Below are 24445 nucleotides of genomic sequence, written 5' to 3'. Positions count from 1 at the left end.
CGACGAAATATTTGTGAATAATAAATATTGCGACTGCTGGCAACGCCAAAGTCCTGTCGGAGACGAGTCATTTCAATGAAAACAGATGTTTGTTATTCTTTTGTGGATAAGAAATAATTAGTTTGTGAATTTCAAATAAACTTGGCAAACGTTTTAACTTAAAAATTAAAGTAATTTAAAATATTGCGCAGTAACAAAATAACCTAAGGACATAACTCCCATTGGATTTTTGCTTTTATTGGTTAGTATGTTTCTTCAGAAGCCAGAACAAGATGAAGTTTCCCAATTTAATTTAATAATTTCGACATGCTGCAATAACTTATATGTATGTATTTCATATTTTTGCAACTTCAAATAAAGTTTTCGAAAATGTTGTCAAAGTTACCGGCAAGGAGCGGATGTATTCTTGTCTTTCCGGTTACATTTCCAACTGTTGGGTTCGGAAATTTGCATTACAAATTAACATTACATATAACAAATTTAACTATAAACTGAGAGTCAAAAGTATTGGTAACTACAAATGTATATAAAATAAATATTTTATAGGAGTATATGTAAATAACCAAACGTGGTTTAAATACTAAGTTCACTGACATTGAATGAATTAAATATTAAAGTAGCATGGAACAGATAAGACACTAGTACTTTTAAAATTTCATTCCAAAGGCAAAAAATAAGTTTAAACTTATATTAGTTGCTGGGACTATTTGCACATATTCTTCTTCAATCAATTCAATTAAAATACATACATATGTATTTCATTTTATTTTGAGAAATTTGTATTCATTGTAAGTGTACGATTTTGTATTATCAATATGTATAATTATTTATTGTTTTTATTACATAAAATCCTTGTTTCTGTAAATTACTATTTATTGTTTATGAATTCAAATGTTTAGTTTTATTGCAAAATAAACTTGCTTCATCTCTGTGTAGCTTGAAGAGTTGACAGTTTAATAACAGTAACAAAAAAATCAAATCTACAAAAATATACTATATTTATAAATCCGAATTATTTATAATAAAATAATTCTTCAAAACTGAATTCTTTCATTGAAAGAAAGAAATTTTACACATTATCGAACATCTGAGTTTTGTCTAAAGATGAAATCCCTGAAAGGGAGAGTTCTCAAAATTAATACAAGTTAGAACTTCTTATTATTGATACATTCAAGGTTAAGGGTAAATGACAACTCATGCACGTATCTTAAAAGATTCTATAAAGTGAGGTGACAGGCTGTGTGTGTTGTGTTTATTTTTACACTTATGTATATATTTTGAGTTTGCTTTATCAACAGTTATGAAAATAATTGACAAAGGCACGCGGCACACGTCTGATGCATGCAGACACATAATACATTCACGGCACAATTAAAAGTCATAAATACATACATATATGTGTATAATATATCAGCATAATTTCTTAATCTTGTATGTGTATTATATGAAGAAATCAATTTTGAGATTAATGCTCATACATTTATAAAATGTTATGTACCTAAATAAATACATAAATTATTTTATTTTTAATTAACAACTACAGATTAGTAGACATATTAGTAACAAAACTGAGATTCATACCAATTTTTGGTTATAATTTGCGGAATTAGCCTAGATCATCAATTATTAAGTCTTTATATTAGTTAGAACGGGTTAACTCTTACACATTTGGCCTAAAACTAAAGTAATTCCAAAATTATAATAATACGTTCATATATGGGGACTAGGAGAATTACAAAACTGAGTTTATCTATTTTTAGTAAAAGTTCGTATTATTACTAGAAAATGATTACTAGAATTAATTTCATTCTTATTCACACTCTACAGTAAATTGCTTTAGAAGTTAGGAAAATATGTACATTAGACGGCTAACTTAAAAAGAATTAAACCACATGAGTTTCCTCACTATAATCCCTTCTGCCAAACTTAAGTTAAATTGTGTCCACACTATATTTTGATTATTAGAAGCATTTTCCGGTCGTGGCAATGGTTAAATTTTGCTTATCTGCAATACCAACCAGCTCAGAGTAAGTTATGGCTTATACGGACATCAAAATGGGATTCCATTTTAATATTAAAATGTAAAAATATTGTATAAATGGCAATTATGTAGGTGCATATAAATTACTATGCCAATTTTGATAGACTTTCTACTATTGAGTGAAGATTTTTTCACATTCGCTGCTATGTTTAAAAATTTAAATGCGTGTTATTCTGGAAGTATATCTGTACTTTCAACCGAGCTATTTGCAAAAGGTCAATATTTGTTATCAATTTGCAAGTACCTAGTAATGTAACTGTAATATCATCTAAAAAAAGTGTTTGTTTTTGTATAAGAATATTATTATATAAAATATATGGATATTCGATTTTTATACACTTAACATGCGAATGGAAAGCAATTACCTATTTGGTCAGGAAAAGTTAATTATGAAAACGAGCGTTAACAATTACTTTTATAAGGAGTTAAAAATCGCGAATTAAGATACTTCAAAATAGTACGCATCGTTCTGAAAGCTACGGCATGTAGCTGATATTTCTGTTTCTATGAAGATATTCCGTGAATCTCAATTCAGAAAAATATACATAAGTATATGTATTTAAATATTTATGTATATGTGGAAGTTATTTGATACTAACTCCAGTCGAGATATAAATTCAAATTATAGAAAAAGTAAAATAAACACATTTCATGTTATGGTCAAATCACCCAGGTGACACAAAAAAATGGTAGAACTTTTTTTTTAAATTGTAAGTCACGTAAAACTGGGTCAATCATCCATCCAAGGCGTGATTTCATTCAAAAATTGCACTCGCAAAATAAAACACATTCCCAATTTAAAGAGCAAAAAATTTAAATTAAGTAAATATAACACTATACGACAAAATCGACCTTTTTCTTGCTATTGGACCAAACGATTTTTTATGGAAGATTGAGTTGCAAGTAAAAAAGGATGCCGTTTGCGAATTTAGCCTCTAAAATCGAAATAATTGACTTCGAAGTTCGAAAAAAGTATTTAAATAGAAAATTATTATTAATAATTACAAAAAAATCCAAAATATGAATATAATTAACATTTTTCTACATTTAATGGAGTATTAAACTATTCGTCCAACCTCCAATAAGGAAAATGCCATGAAGCGTCAAAGTTAGATCTTCGAAAAATATTAAAATTTTATAAATTGAAGAATTCTGGGATGGGTAAATTAAGAGGAAAATGTATCCATATTTTGGATTTTTTTAGTAACTATTTCCAATAATTATTAATAATTAAAAAATCCTTTTTTTCGAACATCGAAGTCAAATAATTCGATTTTGGAGGCTAACTTCGCTCATTTACTAATATACTTTTTTTACTTACGACTCAATCTCCCGGAAAAAAATTAGTTTAGTACAATACCCAGCCGAGAGTTGTACAGTGTAAAAAATGCTAGAGCAATATAATTCGAATACTAATAATCAGAATACTTTGACTTTTGTTATCAACAGCAGGAGTTGTCTGTTGTTTAAGTCAAAGTTTGTTTTACTCAATATTTTTTTAAAAGTACATTAAGATAACTATCTCCCTGGTGATTCTTTTTTAATTGATTATTATTTTTGACTTGATTCATAGAATATAAAGGTGTATATCGAATTCATTGATTTAGAATATAATACGTACTCCAAAATTGGCACAAAAAATCGTTCAATCAACATAACGGATTATACCAACGACAATTGATTTTGATTTTCACCAAACTAAGCAATATCGGGTTAATATTTTCACAATCTAATTCTATAATGTTGTTCTGTCCGTTTTGGTCAAGTGACCTATTGGTCCAGTACTAACTATTTCCTTTTTAACTTCCATCGCAGGTGATAAAATGTTTAAATTCAATCCGGAGTAGTAAACCTCACTATCAAGCCGTTCTTTCTCATCTCCAAATAGATTATATAATTAAGTGAAAATAATTTCAATTCACTGTATTGAAAATGTGCCTTTAGCCATTTAGTGGGCACCCTAATTAAAGGATCTTTAAATTAGTAGTTCCGACGTTTTTCGTTAGTGAATTAACACTCATTTAAAAGTTTACACAAACTTTGTATGGAAAATGGGTGTGGTTATTATGCGATTTCACCAACATGTTGCAAGAGTATAAAAATAACGTTACGATCATAGTCCTCAATATCATTTCTGTAAATATATAACAATTTAAAATAAACAAAGAACCAAGTTAATATTAAAATTCAAAAATAAAACATACTAAAAATGCATTATTTGATTTAATTAAGAAGTAAATATAAAAATAATAATAATTGTATGGGTTTATGTCGACGTTATCACACTACTATCATTTAATTAGATATTTTTAATAATCATAATAATATATATGGTTTGTAAGTAGATATGGAATTCCGTTTATAAATAAATAAACTGCTATTTCCGTAACACGTGATCGAATACTGCCAGTCTTGCGGCCGCTCAGCCTATAAACTTATGGAATTCGAACCAAATGTGTAATCGTATATATACCTGCATGTAATGTCTCCATATGGTCGTGTCAATTTCAAATACCTATGATCTATATGACAACAGTAATATACTTACACATATAAAGCTGACAGAAATAAAAACTGTTATGCTCTCTATAAGTTTCCCAAATTTGATCAGAAAAGCATATACGAATATTTAAGGATGCAATTTATATTCATAAATTCCGATCACGAAAATCCTTCTTATAAAATTGGAAGCCAACTGAAATTGAATTATAGGCGGTTTAAAGAAAATAAAATTTCCCGTTAGGAGAATATCAAATGATTGCTATTTAACTTAAAATCACCAGAATTTCCATACTTAAATTTAAAGAAGGTTTTTAGAAAAATTAAAAAATAGTATTCATTGTAAATAATAATATTAATCTGATGCCCATACTTGGCCATAGACGTATAGAGAGATATAGAGTTTATAAATAATTACTGATTATTGTTGTACTATTGAACTTAATATAAATTACTAAAAGTAGCTATTATCATTATTGGGAATAATCCAGCCAAATCTCATAGGTATTTTTATCACCAGTCAAGAATAAGCCAAAGGTAAAAATTAGTGTGTAATAAATAACCAAGCATAGTGATAATATTAGAAATTATATTGTACCCATAAAATTGGTTTATTAGTACAGTAGCACAAGTTGAAGAAGGAAGTATTTAAGCCACGAAGAAAATATTTAACAATACTCACAAACTTAAAAAATAATAATTACTAGTAAAAAATAAAATGTATGACTGTTTAGGTAAATATTTAATAATATAATTGCTTCAGATTCTTAACAATGCATTTTAAATATATTGCAGTTTGGCATTGATAAAATTGATTATTTCCAATTAAACTGTATATGTACTATACAACTTTTTTTTTGGAAAATGTCAATTTAGTGGCAAACGAAATCTTAAACATTAATATTGTTTACTATAGATATTATGAACTAATTTTTCTGTAAATATTTGCTTTGTATTCTTATTAACTAATCACAATAAAATTCAATTTCCTGGTACCTGTTATCCAGCATTGGTTATGTTAAAACATCTTAGTAGGCATACCTTTGTCGAACTCAGCGAAATGGCTGGAATCGACATTAGCCCACTTAAGAACTTTGCAATAAAGTCCAAGCGTTTTGTCGAATCATGAGGGTCTTGGCGATCTGATAGGAGTATTTGGGTTCAACAAAGAACTGTCGGAGCTGTTTAAGTGAGACTCTGCAGTTGCGGAGATCTACTCCTTGACCTGACCTAACTTGGTGCCCGATCCGATCATAACAAACGATTAAAATATTGGTGGCGAATTTTCCATTACTGGCCTGAATCTGAATCGGCCGATGCCGATTCTTTCATCAACAACTTTATTTAGTAAATTAGTATAGTAACAAAATAAAAACAAAGACAAATAACATCACAAAATAAGTAAACAACTCAATTCATATGTAAATATGAAGTTGTTTATTCATTTAATTAATATTTAAAACTAAATAAATTATAATATTATTATAAGATATAAGTAAATGGCGAACCACTTAGTTGTAGAACTGGCGATCATTTGTATGGTTTTACGATTGTAAGAAGAAAAAGCAATTTTTGAGATCGTTTTATCCGCATAGATACCACTTTACCTCTTTTGTTTAAGCAGATTTTTAAGATTCCAAAATGTGCTGGTATTGGATAACAACTTGTAAACAGAGGGACACAAAAACTACAGATCGCAGCGAATATCTCGTTTCCAATCTAATCTAATCTCATTCGGCTAAACATAATCAATCTATTCTTAATAGATTGTGACATAGCAAATTTCCAGAATTTATTACAGTTAGTTATGTTGTGTTTTGCTATAAATTTTTAGAAGAGGTTATAATATACATAAATTAGAAACAAAAAGCGTTTACATATATGATGCACCTATCACAAAACTCTCGCGAATATAATCTCTTGCTATTTACATCGTTACGTGCATTAAAAAGTGCATGTTGATAATAGTCAAAAGATTACTCTAAAATAAGCAAATGATTCCCGAATTAATCTACAGATTTATGGAATTAAACATGCCACTATTTCTACGCATCGTAATTTGTTTATCCCCTTTGACCGTGAAATTATATACATACATATGCATGTATGTACATATGGAAGATTTAGCACACGATCATCGATTGACTCAGTGATGATATTTGCAAAAAAAAACCTTAAATAGCAACTAATAATTTGATTAATGCTAATGCAATATTTATATTATATTTTTCCATATGAGATAAGGTATGGAACACATAATCGTTGACACATTTGAGAACTTCTGGGAACGCCATAACTACGTACATATTATAGACCAGAATCGCATGTTGCGAAGGTATGAAGATACATATATAAGTACACATAGGTATTATATTGTTTTTGTATTGCTGATTTTCTCATTACGTCTCATGCTGTGCGCTTGTATGCAGAAAGCGCCCAAAGCAAACGAGAACACGCGTCGATAGATCTATTAAACGACTGCAAACCTAAACGCTGTCTAAAGGCGCATACGTCGTTTGGACAAGATCAGTGCGAGCAGAAGTCGCGAATAGTACGGACGACTGGTAAAATTTCAAAGCAGTCGTGGTATTGAAATTGCGGAATTACACTCAAACACCGGGAGTGTTTTCCAATTGGTCACAAAATAATATAAAGTGTAAAATTTTCAATATAAGCACTTGCATAAAAGTCAATTTGTGGATAAATAAGTGCTCGAACGTGGAAAAGAAGTATAGAAGCAAATAAACTTGTGATAAATTTTCTTCCGTGGAATCTAAGAAAGGTTAGTAGTTGGTTAAGGGAGCGCAAACATTTAAAATGAAAACTATTTGAAGTCAAATTAATTGAGGATTTTTAAAAATACATGCTTTAAAAACCAACGCGAGTGTGCTTTTTCAATATTCTCATATTCTTTTGAAATTTTCTTTTCACATACTATGTACATACATACATCTTTTTGTTTGTAACTTGTATAGACAATGTATACGCTTTGTTGGTTAATTTTTTCTATCCATTTACTGTGATACCTTGCTGTGATTATACAACAATAGTTCTTTCTGTGTACCAGAAACACTGCAATTCTCAGCAACCAGTTTTGCCTGCAGCATCACGTCAAAATTCAAGGAGAATATGTTTTCTCCGTTTCTCGATTGTCATTAGCACGCAGACACAAATTTTCAAGGTGTCTTAAATTATTTAAATTAGTAAATGCATACATACATATATTTATGTTTGCATACACTTTTGTATGTAAATGTACGTATGTACATATGCATGTACTTATGTTTTCTAAGCTATGCAAACTACCATTTTAACACTTAATGCTTTTTGAAATAATTTTTTTATCTTCTGTCTAACAATTATATATGCACTAGTCCTCAAACCGGTGATTTTTAGTGCAAAATTATTATAATATTATTTTTCTTTATTTAAGATTTAATGAATATAGGCACATTAGGCATATAGAATATCAAAAATTCAAGATATAATTAAGCAAAATTCCAGCAACTAAAATTAATTGATTCTAATGAAGTTTGAATTACTAATTTATTCTACGCACTTAAAACAATATTCAAAATGCAAGTTTTTTAGAATGGAAATTAACATAATCATAAAAGTTAACATTATTCCTCAAAAGGCTTTTACAAGCTAAGTTTATAAATCGTCCTCTTTTATAAAACGGCCAATCATTATTTTATGCAAAATAACTATTAAAATATTTGCTTTGTGAAGCAACTTTTAAGTAAATTATGCATTTACAACTCCAAAGTATGGCTTCCATACATGATTATATATGTTAAACTTAATAAATGGGCGCATGCCTGGTTTAAAAGAAATTTGCATTGCATAGCAGGCATGCAAATGGAACTCCCATTTAAAATACAGCATTGTCGAGGAAATATTCACAAGCAGTTCATTGATATCTGATCCCTTGATGGCGGGCAGCACTTTGTATTAATTTATATACGTATGTACCTCCCAACGTACGTACGCGTTTGTTGCACGTATACGTATTATATTTAAATGACGTTAAGTTGAAAACAGATCTAATTCCAAATGCGTTTCAATCCGGAAATTGATTACATCAAGTTGAAAGTTCGTCTGCTCGTAGTTTATGCAAATTATTTGTATACAATTTTAAATGCTGGCGATCAAAGTATAACCCCGCCTTTTTTCATTTTTTAAATTACATATCGGTGATAAAGGAAATAAAATATATAAATTTGTGTTCCAAAGACGTATATATTAAGCTGCATGCGCTCTATATAAAAATATTTATGGCTATCTATACCATGATTAAAAGCTCCTATAGTCATGTACGAGGCCTCTGACGATATATTCGCATATTTATATAGTGATAAATAAATTAACTTAGTATAATGACTTTTAATTTCAATTGTTTGATTTCATTATACTCAATCACAGCAAAGTTTAGAACGCAAAGCCAATATAGGTTTAATCAAAGTTTTGCGGCAAAATAAAATATATTGTGGCATTAAAAAGTATTAGACAAGACACGTAAATTTTGGAAAATATTAATTTTTCAATAATTTATACAAACAAAAATATCTCCCATAAAACCCTAAATCGCTACTCACGTTTTTGTGGTTTTAATCTTTACCACTTCTAACCAAGAGAGAGTATTTCGGTTTTTGATATATTTACTTATACTTACTATATTCATATCTGGGTCCGTTACGCAAATAAAGCGTTTCTGGAAAGTTTATTGTATTATTTCAAGATTTATTATAATTACTATATAATATATAATGTATAGTATATATCGGTATATTGTGAGTCATAATGTCTATAAAAATGTTTTAGATGATTCACTTGTTTTTGAATTGCAAATGTCCTAGCTTAATAACTGAAAAAATCTGAAGTTAATAGGTCGTAATATAATTGACGTGTCATTATTCTTTAAGCTCGAGTTTTATTGTTAAATGCGACATTAGAAAATAATAACAACCTGAAAAAATATTCCATTCTAGTCTGTATACGTAACTGGAATGTACTTAAATCAGTCGTTTTAGCAGCATTCACCAGAAGCATTTCATTCTAAACTAACACTAACTAATAGTGAAAATTTGCATATAATTATGCTCTAAAGAACAAGGGTTATGTGTTTAATTCCACATATACTACATGTACGAATTCTTTTTATGCAGACAAATAAACTAGTTATAAACTACTTCCAACTAGTATGATCTACAAACACAACTAATCAGACAACTGGTGTTTTTTTACGTCCCGTTAGAAATATTTTGGTCGGATTCTAGTTAAAAATACTTTTAAAAAAATATATAAGTACAAATAAATAAATATAAATATTCAATTAAATTTATATTTATATTCGGGTTATTTATAGAAAATATCCATGTTTCAATGAAGTAACTTTTTAAATAAATTTATACTATTTTGACGCTTTTCCAAGTGTTTCACAGCGGAGCATATACTTACGGTACATACAATTAGTGTCCGACCGATACCAAAATTTTGGCCGATGCCGATGCCGATGCCGATTCTTTCATCAACAACTTTATTTAGTAAATTAGTATAGTAACAAAATAAAAACAAAGACAAATAACATCACAAAATAAGTAAACAACTCAATTCATATGTAAATATGAAGTTGTTTATTCATTTAATTAATATTTAAAACTAAATAAATTATAATATTATTATAAGATATAAGTTGATAGAGATAGAACAAAGAAGTTATTCGCGTTTTCTCAAAGCGAATCAGCAATCAACAATCAGCAATATAGCTTTTTTCCTTTAAGGGGGTATACTTGTGTAACATTTTCATAACTCGGTGCTTATTCGATAGTTTATAATTTCAAAAATAACCTGTGAAAGCGGTTAGGTCGTATCTTGAATAGTTTTTGAATTGCTGCGTTCCAAAGAGCAATCGCTCACAGGTATAAGCCGCTATAGTTTCGACTATTCGCGTTTTTCTCGAAACGACTTTTCACAAAATTGCTGACATCATAACTCAATGCGAAATTGACCGATTGGCTGCAAATTTAAACTGAGTATTCTTGAATATGTTTACTACACAATGACCTACGATCTGTTTGATTTGTTGTAAATTGTCAATTTGTGATTGGCGTTGCAACCGTTTAGCCGGTTATAGCCGAATCGACGATAATGCGCCATCTCTCTCTCTCCTTCGCAGTTCGGCGCCAGTTGGAGATCCCAAGTGTAACCAGGTCGCTCTCCACATGGTCCCTCCAACGGAGTGGAGGCCTTCCCCTTCCTCGGCTTCCTCCGGCGGGTACTGCATCGAACACTTTCAGGGCTGGAGTGTTTTCGTCCATTCGGACAACATGACCTAGCCAGCGTAGCCGCTGTCTTTTTATTCGCTGAACTATGTCAATGTCGTCGTATAACTCGTACAGCTCATCGTTCCATCGTCTGCGGTATTCGCCGTTGCCAATGTTCTTAGGACCATAAATCTTGCGCAAAATTTTCCTCTCGAAAACTCCTAGTGTCGTCTCATCTGATGTTGACATCGTCCAAGCTTCTGCACCGTAGAGCAGGACGGGAATGATAAGCGACTTATAGAGCTTGATTTTGGTTCGTCGAGAGAGGACTTTACTGTTCAATTGCCTACTCAGTCCAAAGTAGCACCTGTTGGCAAGAGTTATTCTGCGCTGGATTTCGAGGCTGACATTGTTCGTATTGTTGATGCTGGTTCCCAGGTATACGAAATTATCTACGACCTCGAAGTTATGACTGTCAACAGTGACGTGGGAGCCAAGGCGCGAATGCGCCGACTGTTTGTTTGATGACAGGAGATATTTCGTCTTGTCCTCATTCACCTCCAGACCCATTCGCTTCGCCTCCTTCCCCATGCGGGAAAAAGCAGAACAAACGGCGCGGTTGTTGCTTCCGATGATATCAATATCATCGGCGTACGCCAGGAGCTGTACACTTTTGTAGAAGATTGTACCTTCTCGGTTTAGCTCTGCAGCTCTTATAATTTTTTCCAGCATCAGGTTAAAGAAGTCTCACGATAGTGAGTCACCTTGTCTGAAACCTCGTTTGGTATCGAACGGCTCGGAGAGGTCCTTCCCAATCATGACGGAGCTTTTGGTGTTGCTCAACGTCAATTTACACAGCCGTATTAGTTTTGCGGGGATACCAAATTCAGACATCGCGGCGTAAAGACAACTCCTTTTCGTGCTGTCGAAAGCAGCTTTAAAATCGACAAAAAGGTGGTGTGTGTCGATCCTCTTTTCACGGGTCTTCTCCAAGATTTGGCGCATGGTGAATATCTGGTCAGTTGTCGATTTTCCAGGTCTAAAGCCACACTGATAAGGACCAATCAGTTCGTTGACGGTGGGCTTTAGTCTTTCACACAGTACGCTCGATAGAACCTTGTATGCGATATTTAGGAGGCTGATCCCACGGTAATTGGCGCAGATTGTCAATTTGGCATTTAAAAAACGACAATTTTTTACCTAAAAAATCTAATTTTTTTCAGAACTACGCCATTTTGTTAATATTTGATATTTTTCAATTATTGTAGGTCATTGTATAGGGAATATATTCAACTTTAATAACATTTTTCAATTTTTGTGTTTCAGTTACTCATTCGGCCGGAATCATGACAGCAGTTGGGGAACTTTTTTTGGCACCTCCCAAGACAGCCCATAACTCCTTTATTTTTCAAAATTTTTGTAAAATAAAAATCTTAAAATATAGTTGAAAGTACACCTTATTATGTCCAAAAAACTTCGAAACATTCGATCGAGTACTTTCTTTAAAAAAATTCACTAAAATCGCTTAATTTTTCATGGGTTATACTGGTATAGCCCCTTAAGGACAAATATGAGCATTAAGGCCAATATTCGAAAATAGTAGGTCTCGTAAAAAGAATCAGTTAATTTCAAAGAGATGACTTTTGTCATTTATATCTCGCATTGTGAAAGGCGGCAAATAGTGATAGTGACGCCACAGAAACTTCGGAAGCTTGTTTGGGAGGTTCTTTTCAATGCACCCTATAGTCCAGGCCAGCACCAAGTGATAATTACGTGACCTTGTCTATGGCAAACTTTTAAAAATAGTTACGAAAGCTTCTGTAATAGTGGCTTTATGACATTATCTTCAAAATCTTAACAACTGTAAACAAAACTGTGCATATTTGACATAAATCGAATGTTTCTAGCAATGCTAAATAAAACCTTTCATGAATGCAAAATTATTGAATTTCTTTTTACTAGACTTAAATTATTACCATAATGAATTGTTAGTTTAGTCAAATGTGATTCACTGTATTTTATATGGTAAACAGAAGAATTAAAATTTTATGCTCTAAAGAAATCAAATAAGTAAAAAAAAGTATTTTAGTGTAATCCGAAGGAAGTAGAAAGAATCGGCCAAATATGGCCGATGCCGATACCGATGCTGATGCTTACTTTTGTGGCCGGTCGGTCTCTACATACAATATAGTTACATATGTACATGTATGAATTAAGTGGATAGTAAGAAGACCTGTTGCTTATTCACCTAAGGTTATAGATGACAGGAACAAGGAACACTTATTTGAATTAAGAAATATTAAAGTATGGCAATTATAATATTATTGTGGCTACTTCAAAAAAAAAAAGGTTATTGAATTTATTTCCATTCCTTTTCGAAGAACGCTTATGACATAGTGCGTCGAGTTGTGATAATACTATTAGCTCAGTGCAATTTTCTATAAATATATGTCGCAATCGCTAAGTCTTTGATAACAGCAGTGCAAACTAGTTCATTACCAAGGTAATACGAATAAAAGTTCTCTCTACATCAGTTGCGATATGCTATTTATAATAGAGAGCAAAGCTAATTCTCACTGAACTGCATTTGCTTCAAGTAATTACCATGCAAACTGAAGCAATGACTGTGTGATAATAAGTAAGTAACTGATTTTTTGGACCCGCGCCAAGCTTTTCTCTGCAAAACTTTTTTTGTTTTACATAAATATTTGTATGTATTATAACTAATTTTTTTCAAACATAAACATCCATACCACGTGTATGTTTTTGCACATATAATTGTTTGTGTGTCTGTAATATAGACTTGTTTTCGTAAAAGTATGCGCCAACATCGGCTCACGCCAGAATCGCGTGATATTTACGCACAGCAACTCGATTCGCCGGTTGGCTGACGCTATTTTGAGAGCTATCTTTCGGGTTACCAATATGCACAAAGTACTCTTTTGATGGAAACTAAAGTAGGTACTTATTTTATTTTCAAATTGATATTATATATATTTATATATATATATGTACATATGCGAATCAACTATCACTTCGATTAACGTTGACATGGAAATAGACAAGATGCGATCAGTTATTTCATCATTTATGACAATTGTCAATTTTTTGTAGTGAAAAGTGTAAGGAAACTGAATAAGGTTTAATAAATTATTCCATTGCCTATCACTGGCATGAAGAAACAGATGTCTGGTGCGAATTCTCTACAAAGTGAAATAGCGCTTTTACTCTCAAAGAGCAAGTCCGCTTTTTATGAGTGTATCCGCCACTTGTTTGCCGGCTGTTAGTGCTCCATATACATATGTATTTCTTATGCATATGTATAGTCTCTCCTCACAAATGTACATATGTATGCATAATTTTTACGCCTAATATTGATAAATTATAATATTTATACATGCATGACGGCATAATGCTTTAAGAACTACAATACCCACATGCATACATATATTTCTGGTTCGCCCTTAACGTAATTTTAATTACAAGTATGAAAAATTCATTTCCTTATACTTTATTAGCAGTTCATCATTTTTTGCATACACATACATACATACATATCTACTTTATAATTTATTACCGTGCATGCATATTTATATATACATATATGTATGTATACACTATGTGTCAAGGCTCGATACTTAGTTTTTAACTTTGAGTATAGTCGCATTCTAAAGACACTACTAATATTAAACCTTCACATTCATTTTGCGTACAAAGTTGAAAGGCCTTGACCTTAAGATGAAACATATGAACACGTATATACACACACACACATATATTTTGCTATCTCTTATTCGTTTGCAGAAAGGCGCATGAAAATTCTATACTTGTATCGAAAATGTATGCATTTGTCTACATAAAACAGTTTTGATTGTTGATAGTTCTCTCAGGTGCTCTCTACCACCCACCTGCAGATTTTCTTGTAGAGCTTTCTTATGAGAATGAGCGTATAAAATGAGTCCATACTCTCACAATTTTTTTGAAATACATTGTGGCCTTAGCTAACCAGTCGTTGAGTTCATTTGAAACGTGACACACGAGAGACGTAACATAAAAAATCGTGAAGGATAAGTGAAAAAAAAAATAATTTGCAAAAATAATTTATTATTAGGTTTGTGAGTTTTATAATTAGTGAAATGTTATATTTCGTATTTCTCAGTTCCATAAAAAATTAAATTTTATACAATTGAACCTAATTCAAATTAAAATATTTGTTAAAGACATGCATATCCCTATATAAGTATAGTGAATTTGTTTTTATTGCTGCTATTCGCTTATTACAACTTGTAGCCAATAAGACGTGCTCATATAAAACCTTCATAAACCGCTAAGTCAAAGGGTTCAGCACATTTGTTTACTTACTTATTCTAATCAAATTGTTAATATATTTGGTGATTCCCCAGACAAGGAGAATAATTTAAAAATAAATATGAATATTTGCAAGTCATAGCACAGTGTGATAATTACCAAAGGTGTTTCACAGGTGTATCCTTCACTGTTGCATTTTCACGGCGTACGTGATAGCGTTATTACGTCTAAATAAATGTCATCGGTTTGAAAATTTCATCATAGAGAGATTAATACTTCTTTAATTCTTTAATATGTAGGCTTTTGTTCCACATTCATAGTTCTATTGATTTTTTCTAAACACATCAGTGACATTACTTATTGTACATACATTTATTGTGGTGAGGTGAAATAATTTTTTAATAATGCAAATTATGTATTTGGAATTTATTGTTCTTGGTTGGACGAACACCAGTAAATGCTTCTTTAAAAAGTTTAATACTATTGTATATAGGGATATGTAAAATTTGAAAAGTTATTCAGTATTCAATTGTACTTTTGTTCTTTTACAAATACATTATGTAATAATTATAATTATTTTTATCTTAATTGCAGTAAATTTGGTAATAAATAAACATGCCACCAAATGCTACAGCAAATACACAATCGATAACCAACTCTTTGGTTAACGGAGAGAGTGATGATTCGAAATCGCTGACTGATAACTCCACAGGTGTACTCTTCGAACAGGATGCGGAAACCTATGATGGTGGCCTTGTGAAGGACATTGAAATATTGAAGAAAGCTGAAAAACGAAGACTCAAGCTGGTTTGGCGCAATATAATCGCATTCGTCTACGTACATTTAGCTGCTGTATATGGCCTGTGGCTGATGTTGACCTCAGCCAAATGGCAAACTATCACTCTCGGTAAGTAAACAAATGTAATTTTAACAGTATAAAATAAATAATAATATTTATCATCACATAAAATCATTATTCAACCAAATAAATATTAAGAAACTAATAAATTGTTCACCTGTATGCAAGGAGAGGTGAATAGATGTTTTTACTTAAAAAATATTAAACAAAATTAGGCAATTCCATTTCATTAAGTGCATTACAATTAATGTAGAAGGAGATTTTGTTTTGCTTTTATTTGTGACATTGTGTAGAAATTATTATATTGCCTAAAACAACTCATGAAATGAACTCAAATGGAATTTAATCTCATCGAAGTTTCAATAGTAATTTCAGTCAAAAATTGAAATAATTATACAAAAAATTTCGTTTAGCATTTCATTTTTAAACTAGTTTTTTGTTTCCAAAAAAATATATTAGTGCTGTTGCAAAATTTTTTGTTTTTCATTTTAGTAGTATTTGCTAAATTTTTGTGTAATCTCCTAATTTGTGAGATTTAATAAACCGCAAAAAAAATTAAAACAAAAAAGAGTTCCTATGGATCATTTCAATGTACCGAAGAAAGTGAATCGACATGTTTTAAAGGCACTGGGTGTTCTGAGTGGTGGCAATCGTGATCAAGTTATCGTCATGTCGCAAATAATCAACCAAGTCAAACATCAAATGCGAAACTTGGTACCAGTTCCTAATCTTGATAGGGCTGTGGAAAAGTCATTAAAAAATCTTAGCGAGATTGGTCTGATTGATAGACATGGGATGTATCGGTATGCACTTGGACGATGCGCTGCCGTCGTACCAGAACCCGGCCCACAGCCGAATTCAAGAACTCCTGACCGTCGTGTGTTTCGAGGCAATGTAAGAACACCTGTCAATTTTGTTCGATAAATTCAACAACAATGTACATATCTTTTATTGCTTACAATTAGAATCCACGGCGATGTAGTCGCAGCAATTTAGACCCTAATATGAAACGAGCTCGAGGCTGCAGCGACGAAGATTCTATTTCCGGCGACGAATTTGACCGTGCGCGAAAGCGCATGCGTACCAATAATAAACAAGTACGTCACTGCGGTCGTTGGGCATATCTTCCGCGCGTACGACAACACAATCAACGCAGTCGGAATAACCAGAAAGCCAATTCAAATGCGAAATTCAATAAAGCCCATATTTCTCAAGACTTTTTCTCATTGGATCATCCGCTAACGCAATTGCAAGAGTTTCAACTCTCTAGAGATTGTCGAGACCCATTTGAAGTAATTAGTAATGACACGATGAATAGCATACCAATGGATTTTAGCCTAGCCAATGTGACACCTACCCCATCGCTGGAGATATGTGAAATCAATGATGATGTAAAAAAAATTGTAGATGTCCGGAAAATAGTCGAAACGCCACCATTACAAGAGCAAAGTGAAGAAAAAAACTTAAATATTGATAATAATGTAATGGAAGAATATCAGGAAAGAGAGGAAGGCGTGCAAACTGAACATTCCTCGTCGACGACAGTACAAGGCTTTCAAAGTGGTATATCTAATCGTGCAGCTACCTTCCATAATGGAAATGCGATCGCACAAATGCAAACTGCACGAAAAAACACAGCTAATCTCAATCAAATAACGAAGTCGTTCACATCTAGACGGTTATTGAACACAGCAAGTGCGTACGCTGCTACTTCAGAACATTCTTTCAAATCTATAATGCCGGATTACACTCGTTCTTACATAAAGTAAACATGTCTGCAATGTATTTGTATATTTATTATATTTAATATTATTCTTGTATTATATAAATATTTACGACAAATTTGTGAGTATAAGTCTTTATTTTAAGAAAATCCTAATTAAACAAAATGCATAATAACAAGGCAATAGTACAGTGTTATCATTACAAACAGTGAGAATAAGATTCATCACTTAACAAGATTTTTTTTCTAACTCAAACGTGTTGTGGAGAATAGAGTACCGTATATCTAGATTATATTATTCCTGCAAATCCACAAACATTTTACTCGTCCATATTATCCATATTCCTTTGTAACTGTTATGTTAAAGAATTATGTTAAATTGCATTCTCATATGTTTGTATTTTGTATTATTCCCATTTGCAGCATTGTTCTTATACGTTATCTCCGGACTGGGTATAACCGCGGGAGCACATCGCCTTTGGGCTCATCGCTCCTACAAAGCTAAATGGCCACTACGTGTAATTTTAATGGTCTTCAACACAATCGCCTTCCAGGATGCAGCCTATCACTGGGCACGTGACCATCGTGTGCATCACAAATATTCCGAAACGGATGCTGATCCACATAATGCCACACGTGGTTTCTTCTTTTCGCACATCGGCTGGCTGTTGTGCAAAAAACACCCTCAGGTCAAAGCCAAAGGTAAAGGTATGGACTTATCCGATCTACGTGCTGACTCTGTTTTGATGTTCCAGAAAAAGTAAGTAAAACCATCACATTCATTTTTATTTGTATTAGTTTTCTAAAATCATACTAATCAATTTGTTACTTACCCTAGATATTACATGATTTTGATGCCAATTCTATGCTTTTTGATACCAACTCTAATTCCGATGTACGCTTGGGATGAAAAATTCGTCAACTCGTGGTTTGTTGTTGCTATGTTCCGTTGGTGTTTCACCTTAAACGTAACTTGGTTGGTGAATAGCGCAGCCCACAAATTTGGTGGCCAACCTTATGACAGGTACAAAAAGACAGGAAGAAAAAAAATATTCTTTAATCTTTACATTTTTGCTTGTTTGTTCGAGATATTAATTTTTATTTTTTATTATTCATTCACTATAAATAGATTTATTAATCCAGCCGAAAATAAATCAGTAGCTTTCTTCGCATTCGGTGAAGGATGGCACAACTATCATCACGTATTCCCATGGGATTACAAGACCGCTGAACTCGGTGATTATTCGTTGAACTTGACCACAGCTTTTATTGATTTCTTCGCCAAAATCGGTTGGGCATACGATCTAAAGACGGTGTCGCGCGACATTATCGAGAAGCGTGTTAAACGTACGGGCGATGGTACACACTCCACTTGGGGCTGGGGCGATCAGGATCAGTCTAAAGAAGAAATGGCGGATGCGTTAATTACACACAAAAAAGCCGAATAAAATGTATATGAAGGGTCCAGCAAAGAGCGGCAGATCAAAGTGAGCGTGTGTGTATGTGAGAAGACAACGATAAATTTGTTGGAAAATTTAGTGTGGGTGAATATCAGCGAAACTAATAGAGACCGACTGCTGAACGAGTCATCTCTTAGGTTATAGAAATACAAAAACTTGTATATGAATAATGTAGTGTTGTGAATGTGTGGAGTTTTCAAACAATACCGTAAAAACAATATGGCATGGCATCAAAGAGTTTAACAAGATTCGCTTTTGTTTTTGCAATGTAAACTAATAAATCATTATAATGAAGTAAAATAGCTAATCAATTTTTGTATACATACAAACATACTATGTACCATCATTTGATAATTGTATTAATTAATTTTTCCATAACGTGTCTTGAAATTTATTTATACCGAGGGTCTCGTGATCTCAGAATTGTACGCTAGCACATAAGCATATACATTTATCAAATAAATGAGGCAAATCGTCTTCGGAGTTAGCGTATACACTTAACGAATATCTGATGCAGTCATGCCCACTAGTGATACCATATAATTGGAGTATACAAGCGAATTGATGTAGAAATATAAAAAGAACCGCCAGATTATTACTAAGTTAAAATTCTGTAATGCATAAATAAATTGAAATGTTTATAAAACTTTTAAATGCAAATGGTTAAATAAAGCAATTAATGCGTTAAACACCACACAGCACACGCTATTAAAAAAACTACCAAAAATGGGGTTATTAGTATTTATAAAAACAAAAACAGATAATATTATATAAAATATGTTATTTCTAAAAAATATAAATATAAACTATTACATATAAATTGTTGAGTAATACTAAAAAATACAAACGACTATTTTTTAACATTCTTAAAGTGATTCCATTATTTTTATTTACATATATGATGGCCAATGTGAACCAAATATAATTACAAAAAGGAAACCTAATCTTATTTATTTTACTACATAAACGTGGGTGGTATTTGCTTGGAACATTTTAATGATGCACAATATGTACATATTTTTGACGTACTTAAGTAGGTAAATATGTTTCTCAAGAATCCGCTGTAGATTCTCAATAAATAGTATATTTGGAAAATACATCGCCAGTAATGACCCAAAACGTACTAAAACCCCCAACAAAAACTGTTTTAAACTGGTAATTTTCACTTTCTAAACCAAAATATTTATATTAATGATGGCGGTAACAACTAGCCATTATACAACTCGAGGAACACTAAATATTTCTATTGAAATATGATTTGTGAAATCAATGCAAATTTCTTTAAATTGATAAATCTATTACAATTTTCGAGTTAAAATAATTTTGAAGTTTCCATATACAGTAGAACTTCCATAACTCGAACTTTTGTATTGGCAATAGCGTTTAGAAATCAAATATCATACAAATTTCCTTCCATAACTCAAACTTTCTTAAGTTCTCCATAACTCGAAGTCTTGAATTGGCAATAGAAGTCAAATTTCATACAAATCTCCTTCCGTAAATCGAACTTTTTTTTTTTGATATTACAGTAATGGATTTCATAAATCATGTAACAAAAGCATGGGATAAAGACGTCAAGAGTCAAATGGCAAAGTGCAACAAACAAAACTACAAAATACATGTTTTCACATATTTTAGTAAAAGATTTTGCGAAGTAAATAAATAAAACTGTGAATAATTTTACAGCTTTTTGAAAAAATTATGTTTTTATGAATATTTCTATAACTCGAAGTCTAACTTGAAGTTTTTGGTGGATTATGGTGATTCGAGTTAAAAAAGTTCCACTGTACGTAATTATGATATGATGGTCAGGTAGAAGGCAAAAACTATAAAGACGAACAAATATTTGTAATAATTCCTGCTTTGTTTACTGAAATATTTACATACCAATAGTCACAGTTTTTGTTGAAAAATGCATTTTTCATTCAAATATGTAAATCTTTATTTGTGATTTACAAAAGTTAAATATTAGCATGGTACTCAGTTTATCATACAAAATTTTTTGGAAATCGGTCACTTATCAGCTTTTGCGCGATGTTACTATTGTTGATCTTGCTATTTTTTCCCTTCTGTCTTTTTAGCTTCTTTCGCCTTCTTCTCAGCTTCCAAACGCGCTGCTTCGGCTGTTTGTTTTTCAAGCTCCTTTTGTTCAGCTGCGGCAGCCAATTGTTTATCATCCCAATCAGCCATTGATTTTTCTCGTTTTAACCACGAATGTGTGGTATCGGATTTGAATGCTGAACAAGAAATTATTATTAATTATTCAATATTGTTTTCGTTGTTATTAAGTTTTATATTTCAGTCTCAATATGTATGTATGTATGTATATATAATTAACTTACTTTGTATAAACCATTTGATGCCTTGCTGCATTTCCTCAATAATTTCTTTGGATGTGTACATAACTTCATTTTGAACAGCCTGATTAAAGTTTGCTGCATCAAAAACAGCTGAATATAGCGAATTTCTGTCGTGATTGAGAGCTCTTTGCGGGAATTTTGCAAGTGTTTGCGCCAATTCTAAAGATTTAATTAATGATTGGCCAGGCGGTACCACGCGATTAACAACACCCATAGAAAGAGCTTCCTCAGCACATACTTGTCGACCAGTCAATATTAAATCCAATGCTCTGGAGAATCCGATCAATGCTGGCAATCGTGCTGTACCTCCGTCGATAACGGGAACTCCAAAACGACGATTGAAGAATCCCAACACAGCTGTTTCTTCCATTACTCGAAGATCACACATTAATGCAAGTTCCAAACCATTAGCAATGCAATAACCGCTAATACCGCATACAACCGGCTTATGTATATGGCGTCGAGTTGGTCCCACTGACCCTTCGTGCGCCATTAGGATGTCAATACTAACCTGTTCCCCACCATCTTTTCCAAGTTCTAGAATATCATAACCGGCACAAAATGATCCTCCAATACCGTATAAAACTGCCACTGGAGATGAATCATCTGCCTCAAATGCATTAAATGCTTCACACAGTTGTGTGGCAGTGGCTGAATTAATTGCATTTCTCACCTGTGGTCTATTTATACCAATCAATGTGACATTTTTATCTTTGTCTACTATTATATTTTTCTCAGTTGGACCACCTATATCGTATAAAAATATTATTATTTATTTTAAACTTATGTCATTCCCAACACGAAAGAACTTACTTGTTTCTGATTTTAGCTTTGGGTTACTAAAACTGATACTTCTAGAACCAACATTTAGAAAGTCGGTTGAGAGAACGGCGGTGATACCTTTTTTGTTTATATGTTGAGTAATATGTCGAAACAAACTCATTATTATTTGACTATGTCCTATTAAATTTTTAACCTGGATGTTCAATATCTTAGAGACAACACGAAATAATCGATAATAATATACTAAAGAGATAACAAAATTTATTTCGATTATTAGTTCAAATGGATTATAAAAAATAAAAGTAACAGTTTATTAAAAAAATTAATTCAGTTAACTAAACCACTTTGAACTTACATATGTAGATAGATAGGATATTGAGGAAAGCATTTACGACCAGTGGTCTATTGTGCCCTCTCCAAGTCTACAGCGACCCCATTAAACCCAGTACCCTGAAAAATTCCAGGATGGTACTAGGACTTACAAACTTACATAACAAGGTGATTATCTTTCTAGAATCTATATATTTGTATGCATTGAACTCTAGTTTATTTGAGATATATTAATATTTAATCGGCATATTAATACTTCCGAAAGCAATATTCGATATAAAGATTCAACTTTTAATATCTATAATATTCTCATTCGAAGCAAATTTTTGTTCATGTAGAATTTCCTCTTGTTCCCAAGCTGGTATAACTTTCGGCTTTACTTGCCACGAATCTGTTTTTCCTAAAACAAAAGTAAAACAAAATTTTAATAACCTCCTTCCACGGCACTGCTTTACGTAACTTTACTCACCTTCTTTTAATCTGGCTATACCCTCCTTTATTTCACTCAAAATGCTGTTATTAATCGATGTAGTTTCTTCTGTTATTGCAGCACTCAACCCTTTCCTTCGTTCATAACAGTTTTTGTACACAGCTTGACGGTCCTTTTGTAATGCTTCTAAAGGAAACTTCGCAATGGAAAATGCCAAATTAACCGCCTGTCCAAGAGCTGTACCTGTTGCTACCAAACGATTTACTAATCCCATTTGTAGTGCTTCTTTTCCACTAACACGTCTGCCAGTTAGTACCAAATCTAATGATCGCGAGTACCCGATCATGGCTGGTAATCTTGCTATCCCTCCGCAACTAATGCTATATCCAGTAAATCGTCCAAAAAATCCTAGAACTGCGGTGTTTTCCATAACACGAAGATCACAAAACATAGCCAGTTCTAAGCCATCTCCAACGCAATAGCCATTGATGCCACATACGATAGGTTTTTGTGAATGCCTATGTATTGTCTTATAAGTTGAAAGTGCACTAAGATTCTCTTTACTGTTACTATTACTATCCAACATTGTTAGATCCTGTCCAGCACAAAATGAACCTCCTATTCCATAAATTACAGCTACGGGTGAAGTTCTATCATTTTCAAAATCGGTCAATGCCTCACTTAAACGCTTAGCCGTATCCGCGTTTATTGAGTTTCGATTGTCTGGGCGATTTAAACCAATTAATGTGATGTGATCATCTTTATCAACCAATACAGACGATTCCGCAACGATATCCGATCCTATAGCTTTTGTTGACACTTTTTGCCTTCTTCGTAAACATCTTTTCTGTTATAATAAACGTAAATCCTTTAAACATTGTTACACAATATCTTTAAACTTACAATCATTAACCTGTGCAAGGTGGTAAGTCCATATCGATTCAATACGTTTGCCATTTCCTGATTAAGTCCAGATTTCTATATAAGTAACTAAAAAACTTTTTATTAGAAATAACAATTAATTGTTAATGAAAGCAAAAACAAATGTTAACACCTGTTGTCAAAAACTATCAACATTTTCGATATTATTTTAATTACATCGATATTTTTAATAGATAGTTGTACATTGCTATTGACATGACGTTACATTTACTACGTATTACGTTCATATATTTATAAGTATATTTTGAGTTCGAAATAATTGTTAATATGTGCTTTGATGAATTAATAATAATTTATCTCGACAACGTACTGTAATAGAAACGAATAAATAGGTAAAAATTGTTTGTTTTGTAATAAAGCTAGAACGTAATAAAAGTTTATTAGTCGGAACCTTGGTTTATAACGTAATCAATTTTGACATTTTTCTATAGTTTTCTTACCTTG

General features: G+C 32.0%; 4 protein-coding genes across 8 annotated transcripts; 2 read left to right on the top strand and 2 right to left on the bottom strand.

The window, feature by feature from the left end:
• Nucleotides 1-118: 118 nt before the first annotated feature.
• LOC105218803 (acyl-CoA Delta-9 desaturase) lies at nt 119-19624 on the top strand. 3 transcript variants are annotated; one of them, XM_011194621.3, is made up of 5 exons: nt 119-241; nt 15709-16021; nt 18120-18456; nt 18535-18720; nt 18826-19624. In XM_011194621.3, exons 2-5 carry the CDS (start codon nt 15730-15732, stop codon nt 19142-19144), a joined length of 1134 nt encoding a protein of 377 aa, XP_011192923.1. In that variant the 5' UTR covers nt 119-241; nt 15709-15729; the 3' UTR covers nt 19145-19624. The 3 variants fall into 3 exon arrangements, with proteins under 3 accessions (XP_011192923.1, XP_011192921.1, XP_011192922.1); XM_011194619.3 differs by lacking the exon at nt 119-241 and adding an exon at nt 7036-7322; XM_011194620.3 differs by lacking the exon at nt 119-241 and adding an exon at nt 14785-14917.
• LOC114803515 (uncharacterized) lies at nt 16315-18179 on the top strand. Its single transcript, XM_029044593.2, has 2 exons — nt 16315-16867; nt 16939-18179. The coding sequence occupies exons 1-2, from the start codon at nt 16550-16552 to the stop codon at nt 17740-17742; spliced, it is 1122 nt and encodes a 373-aa protein (XP_028900426.2). The 5' UTR covers nt 16315-16549; the 3' UTR covers nt 17743-18179.
• Nucleotides 19625-19707: 83 nt separating the features above from the next.
• LOC105218805 (probable enoyl-CoA hydratase) lies at nt 19708-22532 on the bottom strand. 2 transcript variants are annotated; one of them, XR_008471638.1, is made up of 4 exons: nt 22330-22532; nt 21499-22263; nt 21044-21393; nt 19708-20982 (listed from the first exon to the last, which is right to left on the bottom strand). XR_008471638.1 is itself a non-coding variant. In XM_011194622.3 (3 exons), the coding sequence occupies exons 1-3, from the start codon at nt 22457-22459 to the stop codon at nt 21212-21214; spliced, it is 1077 nt and encodes a 358-aa protein (XP_011192924.2). In that variant the 5' UTR covers nt 22460-22532; the 3' UTR covers nt 19708-21211. The 2 variants fall into 2 exon arrangements, 1 of the variants encoding a protein (XP_011192924.2); XM_011194622.3 differs by having other exon boundaries at nt 19708-21393.
• Nucleotides 22533-22801: 269 nt separating this feature from the next.
• On the bottom strand, nt 22802-24132 carry Msed_2001 (probable enoyl-CoA hydratase echA8). Of its 2 annotated transcripts, XM_054232734.1 has the most exons (4): nt 24114-24132; nt 23963-24049; nt 23099-23906; nt 22802-23029 (listed from the first exon to the last, which is right to left on the bottom strand). In XM_054232734.1, the coding sequence occupies exons 2-4, from the start codon at nt 24014-24016 to the stop codon at nt 22914-22916; spliced, it is 978 nt and encodes a 325-aa protein (XP_054088709.1). In that variant the 5' UTR covers nt 24017-24049; nt 24114-24132; the 3' UTR covers nt 22802-22913. The 2 variants fall into 2 exon arrangements, with proteins under 2 accessions (XP_054088709.1, XP_011192925.2); XM_011194623.3 differs by lacking the exon at nt 24114-24132 and having other exon boundaries at nt 23963-24107.
• Between the last annotated feature and the right edge of the window lie 313 nt (nt 24133-24445).

This window comes from Zeugodacus cucurbitae, chromosome 2 (assembly GCF_028554725.1).
Source record: "Zeugodacus cucurbitae isolate PBARC_wt_2022May chromosome 2, idZeuCucr1.2, whole genome shotgun sequence".
In the NCBI taxonomy this organism is placed as follows: domain Eukaryota; kingdom Metazoa; phylum Arthropoda; class Insecta; order Diptera; family Tephritidae; genus Zeugodacus; species Zeugodacus cucurbitae.
This window is presented reverse-complemented; position numbering and strand designations above follow the sequence as displayed.

Coding starts and splice junctions, on each gene's coding strand:
- LOC105218803 (XM_011194621.3), top strand. CDS start 15,730: ATGCCACCAAATGCTACAGCAAATACACAATCGATAACCAACTCTTTG. Junction 16,022..18,119: donor ATGGCAAACTATCACTCTCG/GTAAGTAAACAA, acceptor TCCCATTTGCAG/CATTGTTCTTATACGTTATC. Junction 18,457..18,534: donor GTTTTGATGTTCCAGAAAAA/GTAAGTAAAACC, acceptor TACTTACCCTAG/ATATTACATGATTTTGATGC.
- LOC114803515 (XM_029044593.2), top strand. CDS start 16,550: ATGGATCATTTCAATGTACCGAAGAAAGTGAATCGACATGTTTTAAAG. Junction 16,868..16,938: donor GTCGTGTGTTTCGAGGCAAT/GTAAGAACACCT, acceptor GCTTACAATTAG/AATCCACGGCGATGTAGTCG.
- LOC105218805 (XM_011194622.3), bottom strand. CDS start 22,459: ATGAGTTTGTTTCGACATATTACTCAACATATAAACAAAAAAGGTATC. Junction 22,264..22,329: donor AAAGCTAAAATCAGAAACAA/GTAAGTTCTTTC, acceptor TATACGATATAG/GTGGTCCAACTGAGAAAAAT. Junction 21,394..21,498: donor CATCAAATGGTTTATACAAA/GTAAGTTAATTA, acceptor TTTCTTGTTCAG/CATTCAAATCCGATACCACA.
- Msed_2001 (XM_054232734.1), bottom strand. CDS start 24,016: ATGGCAAACGTATTGAATCGATATGGACTTACCACCTTGCACAGGTTA. Junction 23,907..23,962: donor CCTTGCACAGGTTAATGATT/GTAAGTTTAAAG, acceptor TTATTATAACAG/AAAAGATGTTTACGAAGAAG. Junction 23,030..23,098: donor TATAGCCAGATTAAAAGAAG/GTGAGTAAAGTT, acceptor CTTTTGTTTTAG/GAAAAACAGATTCGTGGCAA.